Raw genomic sequence first — 24,884 nt, 5'->3', positions numbered from 1 at the left:
CTTTTATATCACATTCTGAATGCAGATATGCTTCCTTGCTAGTGAGTTTGATTCCTTGATATTTTGCAGACACTACAATAACTCTTGCAATAGTGGTGGACAAGTTGTCACCTCGACTGGCTCAGCTCAAAGTTCTCCACAAAGTATTTAGTACTGGAGTAGCAGAAGTTCCACCTGACACTCGAAATGTTGTTCGAGCATCTCATCTGCTCAACACACTGTACAAGGCCATTCTTGAATATGACATTGTTGGAGAAGCCTCTGAGCAAACTGTATGTAAGACTTTTGTCCTAAGTTGTATGACTCCATTCTGTTCAGCCAAAGGAGAGGTGGATAGACTGTCACATAGTTCTTTGTAAAAATGGTACTTAAATCGTGTGTCAGACAGCTGTTCAGAGGGTGTTTTTGTTTTTAAAGAGAGAGTGTGTGAGTGGGGGAGAGTGGCAGAGGGAGGGAGAGAGAATCTTAAGGAGGCTCCTCACTCAGCACAAGCCTGACACTGGCCTCAATCCCATGACCCTGAGATCATGACTGGAGCTGAAATCAAGAGTTGGATACTCAACTGACTGAGCCACCTCAGGCATCCTTTTGTTTTGGTTTTGGTTTTGGTTTTGGTTTTTTCAGAGTTTTAAAATTGGCTTCTAAATTCAAGGCTACAGGAAACTACCTTCTTACCTTTAATCGCCAAGGTCACAGAAGGATGAAGCGATTACAAAGCAAAGCATAAAAGCAAGTTGTGAAAAATGCCTAGCTGACTTATTATAGATATTTGCAGCAACTCTTCCTTGAATAAAAATACAAATCTATTATATAAGGTATTTAGAGTAGTCAAATTCATAGAAACAGAAAGTAGAATGGTGGCTGTCAGGGACTGGGGAGAGGAGAGAAGAGAAGATATTTAATAGGTACAGAGTTCCAATTTTGCAACATGCCAGAGATCTGTTTTCACAACAATATGAATATACTTAACACTACTGAATTGTACACTTTAAAGTGCTTAAGATAGTATATTTTTGTGTTACCTGTTTTTTGTCACAATTTTTAAAAATACAAATCTAACTGGAGATTTATAATCTAGAAACTGCAGGTTTGTTTGGTCAGATACACATTTTGTTTGGATGTTTGGATACACATGCACTAGGTATATTTCCTAGTTTGGTGATGTAACTTTTCTCACCATTTTGATACTGCAGTTCAGTATAAAACAGGTTGATTTCTTTCAGCTATGCAGTTTTTTTTTACTACTTGGAACTATAGTAGAATGAAATCATTTCCTCATTCCAAATAGACATTTTGCTAATAGTGTGCTTTAGATAGGATAAGCGTGCCTCAGTTTGGACTATCCTACTTAGAACTGTTGTTCCTCTTTAACTTTCACTCTCAAGAGAGTCCTGGTATGGACTACAGACAATATGGTCATCTCATATTTAGGTGAGTTTTCATAAGGATTTTATAGAGTATGTTTTGGATTTTTAATTTCTTTTTGTCAAAAAACAATTACTTTTGAAAAGGTGTTTCAGAAATGTTTAAACTTCATTTTATCCAGAGACAAGGGGGTTCTGATAGTTGATTGTGCACACTCTGTCCTCAGGTCTCCCTGCTGTTCTCTCTCTGGGTGGAAACAGTAAGACCCTACCTGCAGATTGTGGACGAGTGGATCGTGCATGGGCACCTATGTGACTGCGCTAGGGAGTTCATCATCCAGAGGTTGGGTCCTACACACAGCTCAGGAGACCTGGGGTGCTGCTCATACCTTTTTTCTCTCACAGGAAAATAATGCACTTTTGTAGTTCAGGTGATACTGAGGGAGACCAGTACAGTGACAGACTATGTTTTTACCATAAACAAGTTGTATTGAATTTTTATAGGAGATGTCAGGAATCAGCCAAAAATATGTCTCCCAAGTTTTATGTCAGTTCACAGCTTTCCTTAGCAAATTCTGCTTTTTAAATGATAGTGTGTTTATGGTTGGCTGGTATGGTAAAAGGCATATTGCTTCCTAAGGAGGGAATTTAGGTGATAATAAGTGGCTTCAACTAATTGCTGTTATAAATTAATCAGTAGGATAAAAGATTTGAAAGTATTACGGAATATGCCTCGAATACATTTATTTTTCCAAATTAGCTGGCTTTTTTAACCTTCTTAATAAAATATTTAGGAAAACAATTAAGGAAAATCATAATTCACTTATGATTTCCCCTTCAGTTAATTGATGTTTCTGAGCAGAATCATACAAACTGCAAATGTAGAACTCTCTTAACTCACTTTTAAGTTATGCACTCTGTTTAGATGTGTGATTTTTATGGATAGCTATCCATTTAACTCATCAGAAAGGAGACTGTTAAGTCCTTACAACTCTGAAAAGGTAACCCTGCTTATACACTGCAGATGTAAATTAGCTAGCCTCCTTTAACTGAATCTCATGTCTGTTATTATATCGTTTTTCATCGATCTTACATGATAATTTTTGTGAAAATGGGATTCTGGCTGTTATTAAAGGGTGGTGAGTGACCATCATTTGATTGTTAAAAGCATTTCAGTTAAGAATCTGTACGGGACGAAAAAATGTAGAAGTGTAGAGATTACTTTTATAGGAAATGGCAGAATCGGTAAACTTTTATTCTACTTCTAAAGAGAATCAAAGTAATCATATTTTGTTTAATTCTAATTCAAGAAACTTTTTGTCATAGACTCTAAGTCTGAAGTTCTCTTTTGGCCAGCAAAAGAGTAGGACGCAGGATGAAAAGCAAGAGATGGCTAATATCCTGGAAGACAGGAGCCCCAAATAAGGGTCCTTGCCCCGTTTTTATTAAGATCAGAAGGCTTACAAACATGGCGATGGACATGCACAAAGAGAGACTGAATCTGTGAACATTAACTTGTAGACGTGAGGGAAAGGGAGTCTTGAAGATATTTGGGGTTAGGGGTGTGGGTTAATACAAAGCAAAATCCTGACACCAGGGCAGTCAGGCAGGAGGTTGTTTACAGCAGACATGAAGCACCACCTTTGTTTATCTTAGCTAGCCTAGGGGATGAGACTGGTAGGGGAAATAACCTCAGAGTTAACGAGGCACCTTTCTTTTGTTAATCATCTCCTCTCCGGGCTGCTTCAGCTGCAGCCCAACAGTCTGTAGCCCAATTTGTTTACCTAACTCGTTCCTTTCCTCCTGTGAAAGCAGCTTTCTGCTATACTACTAAACTGGGGGGTGCTTCCACCCTGAATATCTAACCTTGTTTATTTCATATGTTCTATATTGGGGCTTCTGCCCCACCTTCTCTATACTTATTTACCTAATCTTGTTTACCCAAACCAAGGTGTGAGCATCCTATGGCTTTGTAATTCTTTATGCCTTGTTAACCCATTGGTATAAGCCCAGGAAATTTCTAAGCTTATTCCCCACAACTTTTTACTTAAATTTTACCTGTGTCATTCAGAGTATCCACTTTTCTGTTAAACTGAAGTCAGATAAAACCTCTGCCCCATTTTGCCTGAAGATTGCTTCATATTACTAATAATTGATATTATTGTGTTTTGGAATGTCTGGACAACATGCCTAAGCTAAAACAGATACACTGTTGTTTTTAAGGAAGTAAAGTTGAAGTTTAAAATTCTTTTGAATCTTTATAGAAACAAAAATGTTCCAGTAAATCACAGAGACTTTTGGTATGCAACTTACACACTATACAGCGTATCGGAAAAGACAGAAAATGAAGAAAAAATGAGTGATAATGCTAGTGCAAGTTCTGGCAGTGACCAGGGGCTCTCCAGCAGGCAGCATACCATGGTGTCCTTCCTTAAACCTGTCCTTAAGCAGATAATTATGGCTGGCAAGTCAATGCAGCTGCTGAAGAACCTGCAATGTGCAAAGAGCACCACGTGCCAGGACACAGCCAGAGGTAGAAGGTTCCTTTTCCATGTATCCCTCAGCATTCGGGCAATTACTCTGTCTTCATTTTTGTCATCCTGAAATATGTAATTATTTTGTAGTTTGAAAATTATCAAAGCCTTTTACTTTCATGGAAATTATCACCTTGTTACTGCTCCTAATTGAAAAGATTATCCTCAGTGGAAACTTTTAGCACTGTTTCAAAGGCAGTGATTGCAGTGATGATAAATTCCACATGCTTTTTCCTTAGTCTGGATTCCTTAGAACTGGTCATTTAAAAAATAAATCTCTAGCATTTCTTAATGCAGTGCAGCATTTAGCTGTTGAGGACATAAATGTAAACCCTGGCAGATATGAATTTGTTGGTTAGCAGTTTAGACTTGATCATAGATTTCAAGAAAATCTTGATATAATTTATGGCCTTTTTTGATACAATTTAAGCAATATACTTCAACTTTTAACAACTGACTAAAAAGATTTGAAAGGTGTATATATAGCCTTAATTGTTTTTAAATCACCTTAATGTTACATTACTTTGAATTGTTGTATTTACTTTAAATAATATTTTCATTTTGTGGAATATTTCCTTTTTGACTGAATAATAAAATGTAATGAGCTTTCGGGACCACTGTCAAAAGTGTTTTCCCCAATGAAATTATGACTCCTATAAGTATTATAGTGCTGTCCAGTATGGTGGTAATTTAACTTTTAAGCACCCTACTTAGGGTGTTACTCTGTTCAGAAAAAATTAGCTCATACTTTGAATGTTTATGAACTTTGCAGTTAACTAACAGGGTATAAAAGTATTTAGTTGTACTGTACTGTGGAAGTAAAGAAACAGGGATAAACTCTCATAGGCCAAAGGAAAAATACCAGACTATATTAGGATAAAACTACCTAATGCTACTTAATATTATTTACAGGAATATAGTTCACCAAACATATTTCTTTGTTTCAGATGCAGAGAGAAAAAGCTTGTATACCCTGTTTCTGGAATCTGTACAGTCGCGTCTTCGACATGGAGAAGATTCCACTGCACAGGTCCTCACTGAGCAGCAGGCTACCAAAGAGAACCTAATTAAGATGCAGTCCATTGCTGAAAGGCATCTTGAACTGGATGATGTTCACGATCCCCTGCTGGCAATTAACTTTGCAAGGTGATACATACCTGCAAGATTTTAGATAATTGAAATGGCAGAATCTGTGCAGTATTTAGTAACTGTTAATTTCTGCTAGTTAGGGCTTTCCAGCCTTAAAAATAAAAACCTTTGTAGCTTATCCTTTCTAATGAATGGAATGCAAGAGGGCACTGTGTTCAATTTGGCCTCCTTGTTTGTGAAAGTCCATAGACTACCTTGTGTCCTACATCCATGGGGAGTTGCTGTTACTCATACAGAAGATACAGAAGAAAGTCTAAGTCTTGTGCAAGCATGTCACACACACACACACACACACACACACACACACACACACACACACAACTTAAAATGTATCTTGGCCCTTAGGTGGTTTTAGGCGCACCATGCCTTACTGTCTAATGCATTGCCCTTATTCACCTCATATACTGCCTGAGACGCAGTGGCTAAAAAGACCTACTCAGTACTTGACCCTTAAGGCAGAAGTGGTTGAAAAACTGTTTCACTTAAAGGATATTTGGGGTGGGCGGGGGGAGTTTCTTTCTGTAATAGTTGGTAATTTTAAGACTAAAGGTAAAAATGGGACTCTGGAGTTTTGCTTTTAAGGGAATTCTGTTGATAGCAGCTTATAAAAAAAAAAAAAAAGACTCACGTTTTTATCCTAAAGGTTGTATTTGGAACAGAGTGACTTTCATGAGAAGTTTGCTGGTGAAGATATATGTGTGGATAGATCATCAGAATCTGTGACATGCCAGACTTTTGAGTTAACACTGAGATCTTGCCTCTATCCTCATATTGATAAGCAGTATCTCGAGTGCTGTGGAAACCTCATGCAAACTCTGAAAAAAGACTACAGGTATAAAGGAGTAGTTTAATTTTGGAAGTAGTCAGTAGTTTATTGCACTTTTTTTTTAATTTTTTTTTTTCAACGTTTATTTATTTTTGGGACAGAGAGAGACAGAGCATGAACGGGGGAGGGGCAGAGAGAGAGGGAGACACAGAATCGGAAACAGGCTCCAGGCTCTGAGCCATCAGCCCAGAGCCCTACGCGGGGCTCGAACTCACGGACCGCCAGATCGTGACCCGGGCTGAAGTTGGACGCTTAACCGACTGCGCCACCCAGGCGCCCCAGTAGTTTATTGCACTTTAAGAACAATTGAAATTATTTTAAAACCTATGTTTCAAGTTAATTTTTAATAAAGTAGGAAATGAGTATGCAATGAATAATTTTGAGAGAATCAACTAGCCATCTGTGTTTCACACCATTATGTTGTGAAGTTTAATCCTTTATTTCTGAGACTCTACCCCGAAAGAAATACAGAAAAAGCTTGTTGCACAAAAATGCCCATCTGAAAGTTTGCTGTCAGAGGGAAGAACATGAAATTACTTAGTAATAGATGACCAGTTCTTTAAATTATGGTATATCCATAAAAATGGCATATCCATATAAGCTTTGGCAAATCTGTCGTGTATGAACTTTATAAAGTTTATGTTTCTCCAGAGTTTTAAATAATGTAAAATGTTCTTAAAGCTTAAAAAGGATATATAATATAGTGGGAACTATATTTTTTCAAATGCATAGAAAAAAAAGACTAGAAAGAAATATCCCAAATATTAACAGTAGAAATTCACTATGAATAGCAGGATTTGGACTGACTAGTTTGTTACACTTTTTTTTTTTACACTTTTTTTTTTAAGTTTATTTTATTTATTTTGAGAGAGAGTGCGCGTGTGCGCAAGTAAGCAGGGGAGGGGCAGAGAGAGAGGGAGAGAAAATCCCAAGCGGGCTCTGCACTGTCAGCACAGAGCCTGATGTGGGACTCGAACCCATGAACCGTGAGATCATGACCTGAGCTGAAACCAAGTGTTGGACACTTAACTGACTGAGCCACACAGGAGCCCCTAGATGGTTACACTTTTTTTACTTTGGCCATCTTTCTACAGTGTTATAGAAAAGTAACATTTCTTTCTATTAAAGGCAAACATATACTATTTTTATTATTTTAAAAGTCTCTAAGAGGTGTTAGTATTTTGGGATTTCTTTTTGTTTGTTTTATTTCTGTTTTTAGTAAATGTAGAATGTAAAACTCTTTCAAAATTAGTAGTGTACAAAATCTGCTACTGATCTAAAATTCTGTCTCATGAGTGTAAGATCTTTCTGTAGCTTATTTTCTCTCCATTTAGACTGGTTGAGTACTTACAGGCCATGAGAAATTTTTTCTTAATGGAAGGTGGAGATACCATGTATGACTTCTACACATCAATTTTTGATAAAATAAGAGAAAAGGAAACCTGGCAGAATGTGTCTTTTCTTAATGTTCAGCTTCAGGAAGCAGTAGGACAACGTTATCCTGAAGATAGTTCACGGTAAAATATATCACCTTTTTATTTTAAATAATATAAAACAATCCATGTGTAATAACTCCTCTGTGAATTCTTACATATATCATTTATTCCTCACACTAACCCTATGAATTTTAACATTATTTTTCATATTAGAAAACTGAGGCCGAAGGTAGCTACATGACTTAACCTACTAAGCAAGAAATGATGATGAGCTGGTGCCATGTAGGCTGTCAGGGTCTGATGTCCTCCCTCATAGGACAGTGTTAGCCACTGGGTGTGGAATTTCTCTACCCACTCGCCTCACCCTCCAGCTAAATGCACTGGCCTTCTTACATACGAGTCTTAGGCAGTGTTTTGAAACAAGAGCAAAATTCTCAGGGCCTGCTGAGGCCTGAGCTCCAGGCCTCATAGACCTTCACTTCTACCACATGCTGTTGGTCAAACCATGTCATAGGCCAGCTAGGTTCAGTGGTGGGAAATAGATTCCACCACTTAATGGGCAGAGTTGCATGTTTTCAAACTGTTAGGTGAGCTTATCCCCAACTGTGGAGCTAATCAACCCTTTCTCCCTGTCAGTATGCCTGCTGAACAACTCACCCAGGTCTGTGGGTTGGTGCCATCAAATCTTTGTGAAGCAAAGACTCATCTTGTACACTGCTTGGCAATCCTTTTTCCTGTTCCATGTCCCTGTTCAGCTCTCTTTCTCAGCTCCCTCAATGGTCCTTCAAAAGTAATAGTCATAATAATTAACATTACATGTCAGACAAAGCATTCTTTCTCTCACAACCACACCCAAGTTCCCAACCTACTACTTAGTAGATTATTTTTATTTTTAATTTCTTTTATTTTTGTCACTCTTATTACCTTTAATTCTTCTATAAAAGCAGAATTTTCATCAGTTATGTGGTTAGTAAAAGCAGGGTGTAACAGCTGGATTCTTTCCATAAGAAGTAATTGGTACCCAGCAATCCCCAGAGGGAGCTAGAGAAAGTTGTTTTTCACTACCAGCAGAAACTCATGAACTTGTTGTATTTAATATGTTGCAGTCTATTACAGTTATTTTTGTTGCTCAGACTGTCTCATTTTCACCCAGAGGGAGACCCTTCATTCAGCCCTGGTAATCTCAGAGAGCATTCTTACTTTCAGGACTAGATGTCCAGGCTTGTCTTGTGCACCTCCTGCTAGGAGCAGTAGTCCCATTTAATTGATGGCTTAAAAAGCCCTTGATCTGCTGCCAGAGTGTTCATCAGTTTTGGATCGTCAGTACTTCTGGGCTTTCTCAGTTGACAGAGCTGGGAAATATGTAGGAAGAAAAAATCATAAGCTCATATTGATATTTCCAATTTATATTAAAGATTCATTTTTCACTTCTTTGATTTTCCTTTGTATTTCTTCCCTTGAGTGCTTACTAATACATTGATATAATTAATGGTTTTATTCTCTAAGTAACAGTTCCAAAGTGACAATAATAACAACAAGCCCACTGAGAGTTTAAATTAATGCTTGTGATTGTTTTCCTCTACTATCAAGCCATCAGAATACTGTATTTCAAGGTCACTTGGAATAATTCTCCATGTGATTATGCTACCAACTTAATGTAGGGTCAAGTTCATTTGTTTTAGTTTACTTTCTACTTTTAGGAATTTCTATTTCTTAAGTTAAAGTCATTGGTACAAAAGGAGATCTGTCTAGGGAGCTGCTTCTCATGAGAGGGCAAGCTTTTACTGTCTGGTTCATTTCTCAGCCTCATTTCTAGTATGTGTACACATATAGACACATCATGTTCCCTCTCCTACCACACTTTACATTTCAGGGATTCAGAATATTTCTGGTTTGCCCAAGAGCTATACTTTCCCTGCTTCATAGCTTCCTCTAGTTATGTGCACTTCCATTTGCATGGCCTGGCAATGGTCTGCTTTCCTACAAAGTCCTGCCTGGCCTGGATTGGTGTAGCACCCTATATCTGCTTTGTGATTTGCTCTGGGCTCTGAGGAGAGGGATTGACTTTCTTTCACCTGCTTGGCATGGTGATGACAAATAACGTATTCAGTTAGTGCCTTCTGAGTACTTAGTGGATACACATGTAACAAATTTATGGGCTAAAAAAATTCTGACTAGTGCCTGTGACATGGAATGAATTGGTTAATTTATAAGTCACATGCTACGTTTTCCATCTCTAGTTGTAAGGCTGCCTCCCCACCTCCATGGTACACTTAAACCTTCCATGGTCTGCATTCCAGTTTCATCACTTGGTGCCCCTATAATTGTGGGAGAGTTACATCATTTCCTATTCTTCTGACAGGACTACTCTGAGGATTAAATGAGTAAGGGCACTTAAGTGCCCACGTAGTGCCTGGTGTAAGGACATTTCCTTGCATATTTGTTGATTATTTCTAGTGAGGGTTACTTTCAAAGCATCATTAGGAAAGAATGGATGAAGCAGTGTGCAACACCTTTGCTTTGGAAGCAGACCCCATTCTTGTTGACACACTTGCATACACACTCTTCAAGGCAAGGAGAGCAACCTCCCCCCCCACTATCTTCAGCAGAGGGTCCATCTTCTGAGCCTGTAGCCTGAATTTTGTCCCAATTAAGCACCCAACCTATTACCATTATATTTTCTTCCCCAACTTCATCTTTTTTCCTAATTAACTTACTACACTTAAGAGTCTCTTTTTCATAGCTAAACCATTGTTTAAAAACTTTGCCCCTCTTCTAAAACCAAATTCTTATTCTGGAATATAGGCTAGAAAATAGCACTTTATTTAAATATTTGCATTCCTTTTATGAAATATGTCTTCTTTGAAATATGTAAATAAAATAAATGGTAAAATGCTAGTGGTTTTTTAGAGTTTTTTTTTTATGTGAGCATAGAATTTTCAAACTAAAACTGAAATTTCTTTATCTAGTCTGTCTATATCTTATGAAAATGTTGACACAACTAAGAAGAAACTCCCTGTTCATATCTTAGATGGTCTAACCTTGAGCTACAAGGTATGTGCTAATACATTTAGTAAGAACATTGCTTTCTATTAAAATTATAACATGCAAGTAATAGGTTACTTTCTACTCTAATTTTCTGTTTTTGTTTTCATAGATCCCATGGCCTGTGGATATTGTTATAAGTTTGGAATGTCAGAAAATTTATAATCAGGTGTTCCTTCTCTTATTGCAGATAAAATGGGCAAAATATAGTCTGGATGTTTTACTATTCGGTGGTAAGATTTGTTTGCAACAGATAAATTATAATTTAATTTTAGCCCTGAAAAAAAGAAGTAGGTGATCTTTGGTCATTTTTTATGTATATACAAGTGCCCAGATGACAAGTATTTATAGTAACAGTTTTACAGATGGCAGAATTAACTTCCCTGAATGAAATACCAGGGAATTAGTACTGCAGTCAACCTGAAATAGAGCAACTTGATTAGGAATTTAGCCAGAATAAATATTCTTAAATTATGCAAAAATTTTTAATGACAAGTTATTGGGACTTTGCATTTAAATTTAAATGACAGTGATAATGAAGGTGATAAGGGGGAACTTTTCACTGCTTTACCTTCCAGAGACACTGAAGGCATGGTCCCTGATGTGACTCCTGTAGAGTGCCCTTTGCTGGTTGATGATGACACCAGAAGTCCCACCCCTGTGCAGTGGTATGGGTGGGGCCTGAGTAGATGTTCTTCCCACCTACTCTGATTTTGCATCTTATGCAGAGCTAACTAGTACTGCTGGAAAACCACAGTTCAGAGAAGGACTTTTATGTGAAGAAGACACAACTGTTCAATTTGGACCACAGAAGGAAACAGTAAAACAACAGATTCATCGTATGTTCCTCTTGAGAGTGAAGCTCATGCACTTTGTGAACAGCTTACACAACTACATCATGACCAGGGTTTGTGTCTGGATTACTTGTGATATATTTATAGGTAAAAAGCCCACAAAATACTTGTAGACTGTAAGTGTGAAAATAGCACATATGAAATATTTGATCATAAAATAACATGGCAGTGGAGGGAAATATTTTTTTAAACATTCCACAGAATGTGTATCTTGAGACTCCTGTCCCTCCTGTCCAGCAGCCTCTTGGAAGAGGCATACCCAGAGCTCCTCTTTTGGAATCGCCTTTAGAACTTGTAGTATAGCCCTCTAAACTTTGTTAGTGGTTAACAGATCTGCCCCTGGAAAATGGCTTCAAATTTTAATAACAGCCAAAAAATCTGTCAGGCTAGTGTGGTATATAAGGAGATAGATGCAGCCAGATTATTTTTTTCTTAAAAACAAGAGGCAACTCATTACAAAGTAAGTGAAACTACTCTCTTACACATCTTAAAACCAGATCTAGAGGAAGTCTGGAAGAAGAGTTCAGATATTTGAATAGCGGCAGTGTTGTTGGAAGACAGTACTCATTTGGGATTTTTTTTTTAATTTTTTTTTTAACGTTTATTTATTTTTGCGACAGAAAGAGACAGAGCATGAACAGGGGAGGGTCAGATAGAGGGAGACACAGAATCTGAAACAGGCTCTAGGCTCTGAGCTGTCAGCACAGAGCCTGACGCAGGGCTCAAACTCACGGACCGCGAGATCATGACCTGAGCCGAAGTCGGCCGCTTAACCAACTGAGCCATCCAGGCGCCCCCTCATTTGGGATTTTAAATGGTTACTTTAAAAAACTAATTTGTAGGGGCGCCTGGGTGGCGCAGTCGGTTAAGCGTCCGACTTCAGCCAGGTCACGATCTCGCGGTCCGTGAGTTCGAGCCCTGCGTCAGGCTGTGGGCTGATGGCTCGGAGCCTGGAGCCTGTTTCTGATTCTGTGTCTCCCTCTCTCTCTGCCCCTCCCCCGTTCATGCTCTCTCTCTGTCCCAAAAATAAATAAAAAACGTTGAAAAAAAAATTAAAAAAAAAAAACTAATTTGTAATTCTGGTATAGAAGCTCTGAAACTCATTTTATTTGAAAGAATTGAAACTTTGAAGCCTGTGTTTTAGACATGATGCATATGGCAGAGGTACTCTCTGTTTACCATGCATCAGTGGCCTTCAGAGGGCCAGCCTTAAGCCCTTAATTATTGAGAGTAATTGGTAGTTTAATTTTTTGCTTAATTTGTTTCTTGTTTTCTAGTTGAAGAACATCTGTGCTCCTTTTAAAGAAAGACCAGTATATAAACATTGGGACTTAAAAAAAAAAAAAAAGAAACATATAAATTCAGTTTACCTGATAATTGTTGTTGTTGTTATTGTTGTTTTTTTTTAATCAGTGCATTTGTCCCTCCCCACCAGAAACAGTCTGCTAGTCCAAAGTAAGGCATTCATTTACCATGCAAATGGATTTCCTAAAGGACTGGCATCTACCATTATTCTAGGATAAGAATTTCAACCTTTAAAGAAGGTACTTTGTGAGTTTTACAGTTGTAATTATTGAAGAAAGAATTTGAGAGGAGTAGAAGAGGTTGGTAATAAGTTTTGTGTCTGGCATACAAGTCCTCAAAGAAGTCTGCTGATTAAACTTTTCATCTTTCTCTTCCAAGATTCTTCACAGTACAGGACTAGAGTTTCAACATCAAGTCGAGGAAGCCAAGGATTTAGATCAGTTGATTAAAATTCACTATAGATATTTGTCCACCATCCATGATCGATGCTTGCTGAGAGAAAAGGTACATGAGATATCACCTGCAGATTTGGCCAGTTGAGGCAGGAAGGAAGCTGGTCAAGGGAGGTTGTCTCTGTATTTTGGAATTTTAAGGATATTCGTTACGAAATGACCAGGTCAAATGAAGTATGTGTACTATACTACTAGAAATTATACCTGAGAGAAACAAATGAGAACTGTATTGTGATCATCTGCACCCTGCTCTGTGCTTGGATTCAATTGGAAAATTGTGTCTGCAGTTGTGGAATAATAGTGTTTTAGTCAGGAAGTACATCCAGCTTAGTGAGAATATATGGGATTAAGTCAATTTATAGCCATTGGAATTACTTACTCCCTTTCGTTGGTGAACTTAAATGGCCATCCCAGGAAATGGTCACTTGCTTTGTTGGTCAGACTCTGCTGGTAATACTCCCGGTATCATAGGTGCATTAGATGTGTGACCTGATTCCATATCTGATTCCAAGTGCACTTATTCAGAGCCTAGTACCCTTCTTTATTTGATTCAAGGCAGTCTTTTAAAGTGTTGGTGTCAGTATCCAAACATAGTTACAGAGCCTGTGTTCTCTCTGTTGCTTTGATCTCCAGGTCAGTTTTGTGAAAGAAGCCATCATGAAGGTACTGAATTTGGCTCTCATGTTTGCGGATGGTTGGCAAGCAGGCCTAGGGGCATGGCAGTAAGTATGTAGCTTGTGACCATTTCAGCTTCCCTTTTAACTGGCTTCTTTCTGGAAGCCTTTTTTTTTTTTAAAGTAAGCTCTATGCCCAACATGGGGCTTGAACTCATGACCCTGAGATCAAGAGTCACATGCTCTACCAACTGAGCCAGTGAGCCACCCCACTAATGAGAGGAAGAAGAAATGCCTTTTTTAAAAAAATACATTCTGGGAGCCTTTTTTCTCAATCTTGGCAATATATCATATATCACTTATATTTAAGGGAAGAATTGAATGTCTTCACCTTAACTAGGCAGCATCAAGAAAGTGCAGTTTTTTGGGGTGCCTGGGTGGCGCAGTCGGTTAAGCGTCCGACTTCAGCCAGGTCACGATCTCGCGGTCCGTGAGTTCGAGCCCCGCGTCAGGCTGTGGGCTGATGGCTCAGAGCCTGGAGCCTGTTTCCGATTCTGTGTCTCCCTCTCTCTCTGCCCCTCCCCCGTTCATGCTCTGTCTCTCTCTGTCCCAAAAATAAATAAACGTTGAAAAAAAAAATTTTTTTTTAAATAAAAAAAAAGAAAGTGCAGTTTTTTAAGAACGGTAAAACCAGAAAAATATGAAAATTTAAATTAGAACAAATAAATATTCTTAGGTTGCATTCATGTATTCTTGTATAGGTTTTATTAATTATGAATTTCAAACATATACAGAAGTAGAGAGAACTGCGTAACAAACCCTGTTTGCCCATCACCCCATTTCAGCAGTTACCAGCAATGACCAGTTCTGTTTTGTGTTTACCACACACCCCTGTTCATACTTGCTGAATCATTTTAAAGCAAATTCTGGATGTTACGGTATAGTCCAGAGTCCCATAGAAAGACAGATGCCCTGAAGTCAGAGTACAGTTGTGGAGCTCAGAGCTTGTTGCTCTTCCTATGTAGAGTGCCATCCTCTACTGTTAACCTGAATGTACAGTTCAGTAGCTTGTCCTTGTCTTGTTCATAAAATTAATGTAATGATGATGCCTCTGTTACTTCTCAGAAATAAAAATACAAGTCTGGTTGACTGGGCTGTTGAAATAATAGCTTGTACAGTCAGTAAAAAGGGGAGAGTTTATGATCTAATTTAAAATCTTAGTCTATGGCTGTATCAGTCTATGGCTGTGTCTACAGTCTTTGTCTGTATGAAGAAACTAAGAGTGTAGGTAAAATCCATAATTGAAATATTATGAAAAAGGATGAAAATAAAAGTCTTATTTGTTTTATTATGGGTGTCTCAAAGTGTGTAAAGAACATTTTTCTTTCCATATCACTGTGAGATGGAGGAGAAAATAACACTCCTGCATATGCTTGGCTAAAATTGAACTGTTTCAGTTTCTTCAATAAGTAAATTGTGAAGACAAAAACAGGGAGTGAGGAGGACTTAAGCATATCAGCCATTACAGTTTATGGAAATTAATTGATCCTGATTCAGACTTGAAGCAGAAGAGTGAAAAATTGCAAAAGCGATGTGAAATTCAAAAGCTGACTGGTTATTTAATGATATTAAAAAATCATTAAGTATTTTCAAGAAAATGGTATTGTGGCTGTTTTAAAAGGAGTCTTTATCTTTACTATATACACACTGAAATATTTATGACTGAAGGGCTGTGATGTTTCAAATGTGCTTCACAGTATGGCAGGGCTGGGCTGTGCTGAAGCTGGATGTGGGCATGTGAGTGTCCTCTGCCTTCTCTCCTAATGTATGTTCTAATATAGGGTTTTGTATCTTTAATGTATTCTTTGTTTCAAAAAGAAGATATGCTTGTGAAAAGTGAAAATACAGAAATGTGTAATGGAAAAGGGAACACCCCCAGTCATCCCAACTCCAGAATTCAATGCGACCCCACAACAGCACAGTTTTATGTGTTAATAACTCTTTCCTTCAAACATTTGGAAAGGTTTTATTTTGAAGTGGGGCAGAAAATTTTCTATTTTATAATCTTTAGACTTAGGAAATTTAGCGGAAGTATATTTGAAATTATCCCAAAGATATTTTGTAGCCTATGTATTAACACTTTATGCACTTATTTAAGTTAAAATTTACTTTCTTTCCTAGAATGGAATCTATAGAGAAAATGGAGTCTGATTTTAAAAACTGCCATATGTTTATTGTAACCATTTTAAACAAAGCTGTCTGTAGAGGATCCTTTCCCCATCGTGAGTATACCATGTTAAAATAATTTTTACTGCTTTTATATTTTCTTGTAGCTAAGTCTGCATGTTCTTGCTTTGGTACTAATCTCATGAAAAATTATAACTTTTCACCATTTCAAACCTGGAAAGTCCCTCAGCAGTTGTGCCATACTTTGACTTGTTTTTTCAGAATTACAGTTGGTGAGTGAATATGAGATGTAAAACACTGAGACTAAAGATACTGCTTTTTACTATGTGATTTGGTATACCAGTGGATTTCTAGAACCATTATTAGGTAAAGCAGAAGGCAAAATAGATCTCAGTCATACTTTATAATTATACGTAGCCTTTGTAACTATTCCTTTCAAAAGATAGGCATTTTTTTAGCAATTTGAAAAATTCCCATGGCTGCCTCTTACACAGGAAAGTGCAAGCATGACAGTTCAGAATGCAGTGTGAAGCACAGAGATTGTGTCACAGGGAGAAGAGAGCTGTTTCATCTGTAGAACAAAGGCAAACTAGATATTTGTATTTGTAGAACAAATATCTAAACTAAAAGCTCTTTGCACAGTCTTTTTTTTCAAGTGGATAAAACAGTGCATTTTATTTTAATAAAAAATATTTTTTAAATGTAGTTATATAAAAAATTTTTGAGTTAAATGAAGCCAGAATTTATCTTGACCATGAAAAATTGTTCTGTGGACTAGATAAACCAAATAACGTACTTTGTTTTCTTTCTAATACATTTTTCCCCCAGAATTGCCTTTACTCAATTGCTTAGTTTTCTGTGAAACTTTGTTGTAGTTTTTAACATGTTCAAAATCTGTCACATATCAAACAGTATTTTCTCAGTGCTTCAATATAGCTTATCTGTCTGGTTTTTAATTTACATCCAAGTTAGCATATAGTGCAACAGTGATTTCAGGAGCAGATTCCTTAATGGCTCTTACCCTTTTAGCCCATCCCCTCTCCTAAAACCCCTCCAGCAACTGTCTGTTCTCCATATTTATGAGTCTCTTTTGTTTTGTTCCCCTCCCTGTTTTTATTTTATTTTTGCTTCCCTTATAGTCCTCTGTTTTGTATCTTAAAGTCCTCATATGAGTGAAGTCATATGATATTTGTCTTTCTCTAATTTCGCTTAGTATAATGACCTCTAGTTCCATCCACATAGTTGCAAATGGCAAGATTTCATTCTTTTTGATTGCCGGGTAATACTCCATTGTACATATACACCACATCTTCTTTATCCATTCATCTGTCTGTGGACATTTGGGCTCTTTCCATACTTTGGCTATTGTCAATAGTGCTGCTATAAACATGGGGGTGCATGTGCCCCTTTGAAACAGCATACCTGTATCCCTTGGATAAAACCTAGTAGTACAATTGCTGGGTTGTAGGGTAGTTCCGTTTTTAATGTTTTGAGGAAACTCCATACCGTTTTCCAGAGTGGCTGCACCAGTTTGCATTCCCGTCTTTACACAGCGTTTTTATTTTTTTTTGGAAAAGTACACAGGGTTAATCTCTTCCTTTTTTCTACGTATTCCAATTAGAATGTACTAATTAAGAGTAGCTGAACATTTTAAAAAATACTGTTAGAAATGTGTTAGAGGAAACATTGATGCATTTGTCCATTTTTGCATTGGGTGATTGTTATGCAAGTTTGTTATGAACTGACTCCAAATTCTGTGACATAGCGGACAAGAGTGATTTGTTCAGTGAAATGCCCAGACTTTTTGTCTTCAAAATTAAAATGATCTGAAATAGAAATAAATCATACTCTTTCAATTTGTATTTAATAATTATCATTTTATTGTACATTTAAAGTAATCAATATATTAATTAAAAGTAGAAAAGTCTAAATACTTTCAATTCTGAAATCATTGAGACCTTATTCAGACATTTTCAAATATTTAAACCTATTTTTTTAACCTTATTTTTATTCTTTCCACAGTGGAATCTCTAGCACTGTCACTCATGGCTGGCATGGAACAAAGTTAAATATCTTTATTGTATTATATACCTCAGATTTGATCTTCATAGATATAATTCCACTATATGCAGCTGAGGAGTGGAAATCTCTATTTTGATTTATTTTGAAAACTGTTGTCTACTGTCTAAACAAGTACATTTGTAGGTATTTTCTTTGGAGATTATTGGATAGTATATAAATTTATGTGTATAAAATTGTATCAATAAAGTGTATATAGGCTGTTTACACTTATATTTCCTACCATAAGCTATAGATTTATGGTGAATTATGTGAATTATGTCATTTTGAAATGCAATTATTGCTATTAAAAATAAAGCATTTTAAATTCTTCTATTCTTCTTTTACTCAGTCACAGAAGTATTTTTTTGTTTTGATTTGAAAGTAAGAAAATGTGTGTATATGGGGGAGAGGCAAAGGGAAAGGGAGAGAGAGAATCTTTTAAAGTTTATTTACTCATTTTTAGAGAGTGCAAGCCAGGGAAAAGGCAGAGAACAGAGCCTGGTGTGGGACTTGATCTCACAACCCTAGGATCATGACCTGGGCCAAAATCAACAAGCTCAACAGACTGAGCCACCCAGGTGCCCCCAGAAGTTTTTTTTGTTTCTGTTTTTAATTTTTTTAATGTTTATTATTTTGAGAGAGAGAGACAAAGCATGAACAGGGGAGGGACAGAGAGAGGGAGACACAGAATCTGAAGCAGGCTCCAGGCTCTGAGATGTCAGCACAGAGCCCAACATGGTGCTCGAACTCACAGGCAGAGAGATCATGACCTGAGCCCAAGTCGGATGCTTAACTGACTGAGCCACCCAGGTGCCCCTGGAAGTGTTTCATACAGAGTTTTACATGCTGTCTTCCCTAAGTTTGTCCTGTATTTGGCTGTCAGAAAAATGTATTTTTATTTGCCTGGGAAGTTTCAAAATGGAAAATAGCTTTAATCAATATCAATAAATCTAAAAGCCAACTTCACTTCGGGCCAACTGTTGACACATACATTGACAATTCTGAGCAATTCGTGTGAACTGGCCAGTTATATCTTAAATAAAATTATGCTTCCTATTTAAATGTTCCACGTTTTCCTTGTAGATTTCTTGGCATGTCTCTAGTACTTACAACTTAACACTATATATAAGTGGTATATATACCACTTTTTTTTTTAAATATAATTTATTGTCAGGTTAGCTAACATACAGTGTATACAGTGTACTCTTGGCTTCGGGAGTAGATTCCCATGATTCATCACTTACATATAACACCCAGTGTTCATCCCAAAAAGTGCCCTTCTCAATGCCCATCACCCATTTTCCCCTCCCTCTTGCCTACCCCCCCCCCCATTAACCCTCAGTTTGTTTCGTGTATTCAAGAATCTTATGGTTTGCCTCCCTCTGTAACCTTTTTTTTCCTTTCCCTTCCCCCATAGGTGTCTGTTAAATTTCTCAAATTCCACATATGAATGAAAATATATGATATCTGTCTTTTCCTGACTGACTTATTTCACTTAGCATAATATCCTTCAGTTCCATCCACATTGTTGCAAATGGCAAGATTTCATTCTTTTTTGTTACCAAGTAGTATTCCATTGTTTATATATACCACATCTGGGCTCTTCCCATAACTTGGCTATTGTTGATACCACTGCTATAAACATTGGGGTACACATGCCCCTGTGAATCAGCACTCCTATTTCCTTTGGATAAATTTCTAGTAATGCTATTACTGGATCATACAGTAATTCCATTTTTTGAGGAAGCTCCACACTGTTTTCCAGAGTGGCTGCACCAGTTTGTGTTCCCACCAAGAGTGCAAAAGGGTTCCCCTTTCTCCATATCCTCACCAATATCTGTTTCCTGAGCTGTTAATTTTAGCCATTCCAACAGGTGTGAGGTAGTATCAATGTGGTTTTGATTTGTATTTTACTGATGATGAGCAATGTTGAGCATCTTTTCATGGGTCTGTTGGCCATGTGAATGTCTTCTTTGGAAAAGTGTCTATTCATGTCTTCTGCCCATGTCTCTACTGGGTTGTTTTTCAGGTGTTGAGTTTGGTAAGTTCTTTATAGATTTTGGATACTAACTCTTTACCTGATCTGTCATTTGCAAATATCTTCTCCCATTCTGCTGATTGCCTTTTACTTTTGTTGGTTGTTTCCTTTGCTATGCAAAAGCTTTTTTTCTTAATGAGATCCCAATAGTTCATTTTTGCTTTTATTTTCCTTGCCTTCAGGAACGTGTCAAGTAAGAAGTTGCTGTGGCTGAGGTCAAAGAAGTTGTTGCCTGTTTTCTCCTCTAGGATTTTGATGGTTTTCTGTCTCACATTTAGGTCTTTTATCCATTTTGAGTTTATTTTTGTGTATGGTGTAAGAAAGTTATATATCAGTTATTTTTAAAAGCATCCTTAACCCCAAGTATCCTCAGAGCTGAGCATCAGGGACCTCTGCCTTTAGATACAATCTCAGTCATCTTGCGGCATCAGCATTTCCTGCATGCAGATGGCAAAGTCTGGTAATAATGCCTCCTGGGTGATAGCCAAGGTCTGGAGCTTTACTCTGAAGTCTTGGTGAGGATGCCTTCAGACAGAAGATGAACAGCTGCTTCCATGTCTCAAGAAAATACTCCAGTATAACCTAACAGTTGTAGGATATGTGAAGGTTTTTGTGATCTGGTCCCATCAAGTGAAAACATTCTTCCATTAAAGCAGTCATGATGAACTTGAGTTTTAAACAATGATGGGCTGACTCTTTTGGTAAAGTTTTTTATACAGGCATACCTCAGAGATAATCACGGGCTCAGTTCCAGTCTACAGCAATGAAGCAAATTTCACAATAAAGCAAGTCAAATTAATTTTTTCGTTTCCCAATTTGTATAAAAGTTATGTTTTTTACACTATTCTGTATCTGTTAAGTGTGTAATAGCATTATGTCTTTAAAAATCTGTGAATTTTGGGGGCGCCTGGGTGGCTCAGTGGGTTGAGTGGCCGACTTCGGCTCAGGTCATGATCTCGCGGTCCATGAGTTCGAGCCCCATGTCGGGCTCTGTGCTGACGGCTTAGAGCCTGGAGCCTGTTTCAGATTCTGTGTCTCCCTCTCTCTGACCCTCCCCCATTCATGCTCTGTCTCTCTCTGTCTCAAAAATAAACGTTAAAAAAAATTTTTTTTTAAATCTATGTTAATTTTAAAATACGTTATTGCTAAAAAATGTTGACCCATCATCTAAGCTTCCAGTGAGTCATAATCTTTTGCTGGTGGAGGGTCTTGCCTTGATGTTGATGGCTACTGACTGATCAGGGTGTTGGTTGCTGAAGGTGTGGAGAACTGTGCCAATTTCTTCAAATAAGATAAACTGATGGGCTAATTCCACTGACCTATAATTCAGGCTCGCTTTTCTCTCTGGCCGTTCTACCTTCCCCTTCTTTCCACTGGGCAATCTGCATGTCTAAATCCATCTTGGTTTTCGGAAGATGGTGGCTTAGGAGGATGCTGGGCTCACCACGCATCCTGCTGATCACTTAGATTCCACCTACACCTGCCTAACTAACCCAGAAAACCACCAGAAGACTAGCAGAACGGAGTCTCCGAAGCCAAGCGCAGACGAGAGGCCCACGGAAGAGGGTAGGAAGGGCGGAGAGGCGGTGCGTGCTCCACGGACTGCGGAAGGGAGCCGGGGCAGAGGGGCCCGCCGGCCAAGCAGAGCCCCCAAGTCTGGCTTGCAAAAGCAAAGGGGCTGGACGGAGTGTGTTCTGACAGCAAGCGGGACTTAGCATCTGTGAGGTCATAAGTTAACAGCTCTGCTCCGAAAGCGGGAAGGCTCGAGGACAAAGGGAGGGAGAGTTGCTGAGCCCCGGGACGACAGAGCTCAGTTTCGCGGGGAACAAAGGCGCTCGCCAGCGCCATCTCCCTCGCCCACCCCCCAGCCAAAATCCCAAAGGGAACCAGTTTCTGCCAGGGAACTTGCTTGTTCCACGCAAACACCCAACGCTGTGCTTCTGTGGAGCCAAACCTCCGGCGGCAGGCCTGACTCCCTCCCGCTGCCACAGGGCCCCTCCTGAAGTGGATCACCTAAGGAGAAGCAAACTAAGCCTGCCCCTCCTGCACCCGTGCACCTTGCCTACCCACCCCAGCTAATACGTCAGATCCCCAGCACCACAAGACTGTTACTGTGCAAGTAGCCCAGACGGGCCACACCACCCCACAGTGAATCCCGCCCCTAGGAGAGGGGAAGAGAAGACACACACCAGTCTGACTGTGGCCCCAGGAGTGGGCTAGGGGCAGACATCAGGTCTGACTGCAGCCCCGCCCACCGACTCCAGTTATACACCACAGCACAGGGGAAGTGCCCTGCAGGTCCGCACCACTCCAGGGACTCTCCAAAATGACCAAACGGAAGAATTCCCCTCAAAAGAATCTCCAGGAAATAACAACAGCCAATGAACTGATCAAAAAGGATTTAAATAATATACAGAAAGTGAATTTAGAATAATAGTCATAAAATTAATCGCTGGGCTTGAAAACAGTATACAGGACAGCAGAGAATCTTGCTAAAGAGATCAAGGGACTAAGGCACATTCGGGAGGAGCTGAAAAACGCTTTAAACGAAATGCAAAATAAAATGGAAACGATGACGGCTCGGATTGAAGAGGCAGAGGAGAGAATAGGTGAACTAAAAGACAAAGTTATGGAAAAAGAGGAAGCTGAGAAAAAGAGAAAAAAAATCCAGGAGTATGAGGGGAAAATTAGAGAACTAAGTGATACACTAAAAAGAAATAATATACGCATAATTGGTATCCCAGAGGAGGAAGAGAGAGGGAAAGGTGCTGAAGGGGTACTTGAAGAAATTATAGCTGAGAACTTCCCTGATTTGGGGAAGGAAAAAGGCATTGAAATCCAAGAGGCACAGAGAACTCCCTTCAGACATAACTTGAATCGATCTTCTGCATGACATATCATAGTCAAACTGGCAAAATACAAGGATAAAGAGAAAATTCTGAAGCAGCAAGGGATAAACGTGCCCTAACTTATAGAGGGAGACCTATAAGACTCGTGACTGATCTCTCTTTTGAAACTTGGAAGGCCAGAAAGGATTGGCACGAGATCTTCAATGTGTTGAACAGAAAAAATATGCAGCCGAGAATCCTTTATCCAGCAGGTCTGTCATTTAGAATAGAAGGAGAGATAAAGGTCTTCCCAAACAAACAAAAACTGAAGGAATTTGTCATCACTAAACCAGCCCTACAAGAGATCCTAAGGGGGATCCTGTGAGACAAAGTACCAGAGACATCGCTACAAGCATAAAACATACAGACATCACAATGACTCTAAACCCGTATCTTTCTATAATAACACTGAATGTAAATAGATTAAATGCACCAACCAAAAGACATAGGTATCAGAATGGATAAAAAAAACAAACCCATCTATTTGCTGTCTACAAGAGACTCATTTTAGACCTGAGGACACCTTTAGATTGAGACCGAGGGGATGGAGAACTATTTATCATGCGACTGGAAGCCAAAAGAAAGCTGGAGTAGCCATACTTATATCAGACAAACAAGACTTTAAATTAAAGTCTGTAACAAGAGATGAAGAAGGGCATTATATAATAATTACAGGGTCTATCCATCAGGAAGAGCTAACAATTATAAATGTCTATGCGCCGAATACGGAGCGCCCAAATATATAAAACAATTACTCATAAACATAAGCAACCTTATTGATAAGAATGTGGTAATTGCAGGGGACTTTAACACTCCACTTACAGAAATGGATAAATCATCTAGACACACGGTCAAAAAGAAACAAGGGCCCTGAATAACACATTGGATCAGATGGACTTGACAGATATATTTAGAACTCTGCATCCCAAAGCAACAGAATATACTTTCTTCTTGAGTGCACATGGAACATTCTCCAAGATAGATCATATACTGGGTCACAAAACAGCCCTTCATAAATATACAAGAATTGAGATCATACCATGCATACTTTCAGACCACAATGCTATGAAGCTTGAAATCAACCACAGGAAAAAGTCTGGAAAACCTCCAAAAGCATGGAGGTTAAAGAACACCCTACTAAAGAATGAGTGGGTCAACCAGGCAATTAGAGAAGAAATTAAAAAATATATGGAAACAAACGAAAATGAAAATACAGCAATCCAAACGCTTTGGGATGCAGCGAAGGCAGTCCTGAGAGGAAAATACATTGCAATCCAGGCCTATCTCAAGAAACAAGAAAAATCCCAAATACAAAATCTAACAGCACACCTAAAGGAAATAGAAGCAGAAGAGCAAAGACACCCCAAACCCAGCAGAAGAAGAGAAATAATAAAGATAAGAGCACAAATAAACAATATAGAATCTAAAAAAACTGTAGAGCAGATCAACGAAACCAAGAGTTGGTTTTTTGAAAAAATAAACAAAATTGACAAACCTCTAGCCAGGCTTCTCAAAAAGAAAAGGGAGATGACCCAAATAGATAAAATCATGAATGAAAATGGAATTATTACAACCAATCCCTCAGAGATACAAACAATGATCAGGGAATACTATGAAAAATTATATGCCAACAGATTGGACAACCTGGAAGAAATGGACAAATTCCTAAACACCCACACGCTTCCAAAACTCAATCAGGAGGAAATAGAAAGCTTGAACAGACCCATAACCAGCGAAGAGATTGAATCGGTTATCAAAAATCTCCCAACAAATAAGAGTCCAGGACCAGATGGCTCCCCAGGGGAGTTCTACCAGACGTTTAAAGCAGAGATAATACCTATCCTTCTCAAGCTATTCCAAGAAATAGAAAGGGAAGGAAAACTTCCAGACTCATTCTATGAAGCCAGTATTACTTTGATTCCTAAACCAGACAGAGACCCAGTAAAAAAAGAGAACTACAGGCCAATATCCCTGATGAATATGGATGCAAAAATTCTCAATAAGATACTAGCAAATCGAATTCAACGGCATATAAAAAGAATGATTCACCATGATCAAGTGGGATTCATTCCTGGGATGCAGGGCTGGTTCAACATTCGCAAATCAATCAACGTGATACACATCACATTAA

The 24,884-nt window shown here is 38.4% G+C and overlaps 1 protein-coding gene across 2 annotated transcripts in view; it reads left to right on the top strand.

Annotated features, from left to right (window-relative positions):
- Positions 1 to 18,160, top strand: part of TUBGCP5 (tubulin gamma complex associated protein 5) — a 71,955-nt gene extending 53,795 nt beyond the window's left edge. For both annotated transcript variants that reach the window (XM_045058970.1, XM_045058971.1), the window contains exons 11-23: positions 70 to 272; positions 1,592 to 1,707; positions 3,629 to 3,897; positions 4,846 to 5,044; positions 5,691 to 5,879; positions 7,208 to 7,390; positions 10,279 to 10,363; positions 10,467 to 10,587; positions 11,083 to 11,261; positions 12,892 to 13,017; positions 13,599 to 13,687; positions 15,761 to 15,861; positions 17,789 to 18,160. In XM_045058970.1, the coding sequence (XP_044914905.1) occupies positions 70 to 272; positions 1,592 to 1,707; positions 3,629 to 3,897; positions 4,846 to 5,044; positions 5,691 to 5,879; positions 7,208 to 7,390; positions 10,279 to 10,363; positions 10,467 to 10,587; positions 11,083 to 11,261; positions 12,892 to 13,017; positions 13,599 to 13,687; positions 15,761 to 15,861; positions 17,789 to 17,835 (1,907 nt within the window). In that variant the 3' untranslated portion in view covers positions 17,836 to 18,160. The remainder of the gene's footprint in view (positions 1 to 69; positions 273 to 1,591; positions 1,708 to 3,628; positions 3,898 to 4,845; positions 5,045 to 5,690; positions 5,880 to 7,207; positions 7,391 to 10,278; positions 10,364 to 10,466; positions 10,588 to 11,082; positions 11,262 to 12,891; positions 13,018 to 13,598; positions 13,688 to 15,760; positions 15,862 to 17,788) is intronic.
- The last annotated feature ends 6,724 nt before the right edge of the window (positions 18,161 to 24,884 follow it).

The sequence above is a fragment of the Felis catus genome, chromosome B3 (assembly GCF_018350175.1).
Source record: "Felis catus isolate Fca126 chromosome B3, F.catus_Fca126_mat1.0, whole genome shotgun sequence".
Classification (NCBI taxonomy): Eukaryota; Metazoa; Chordata; class Mammalia; order Carnivora; family Felidae; genus Felis; species Felis catus.
This window is presented reverse-complemented; position numbering and strand designations above follow the sequence as displayed.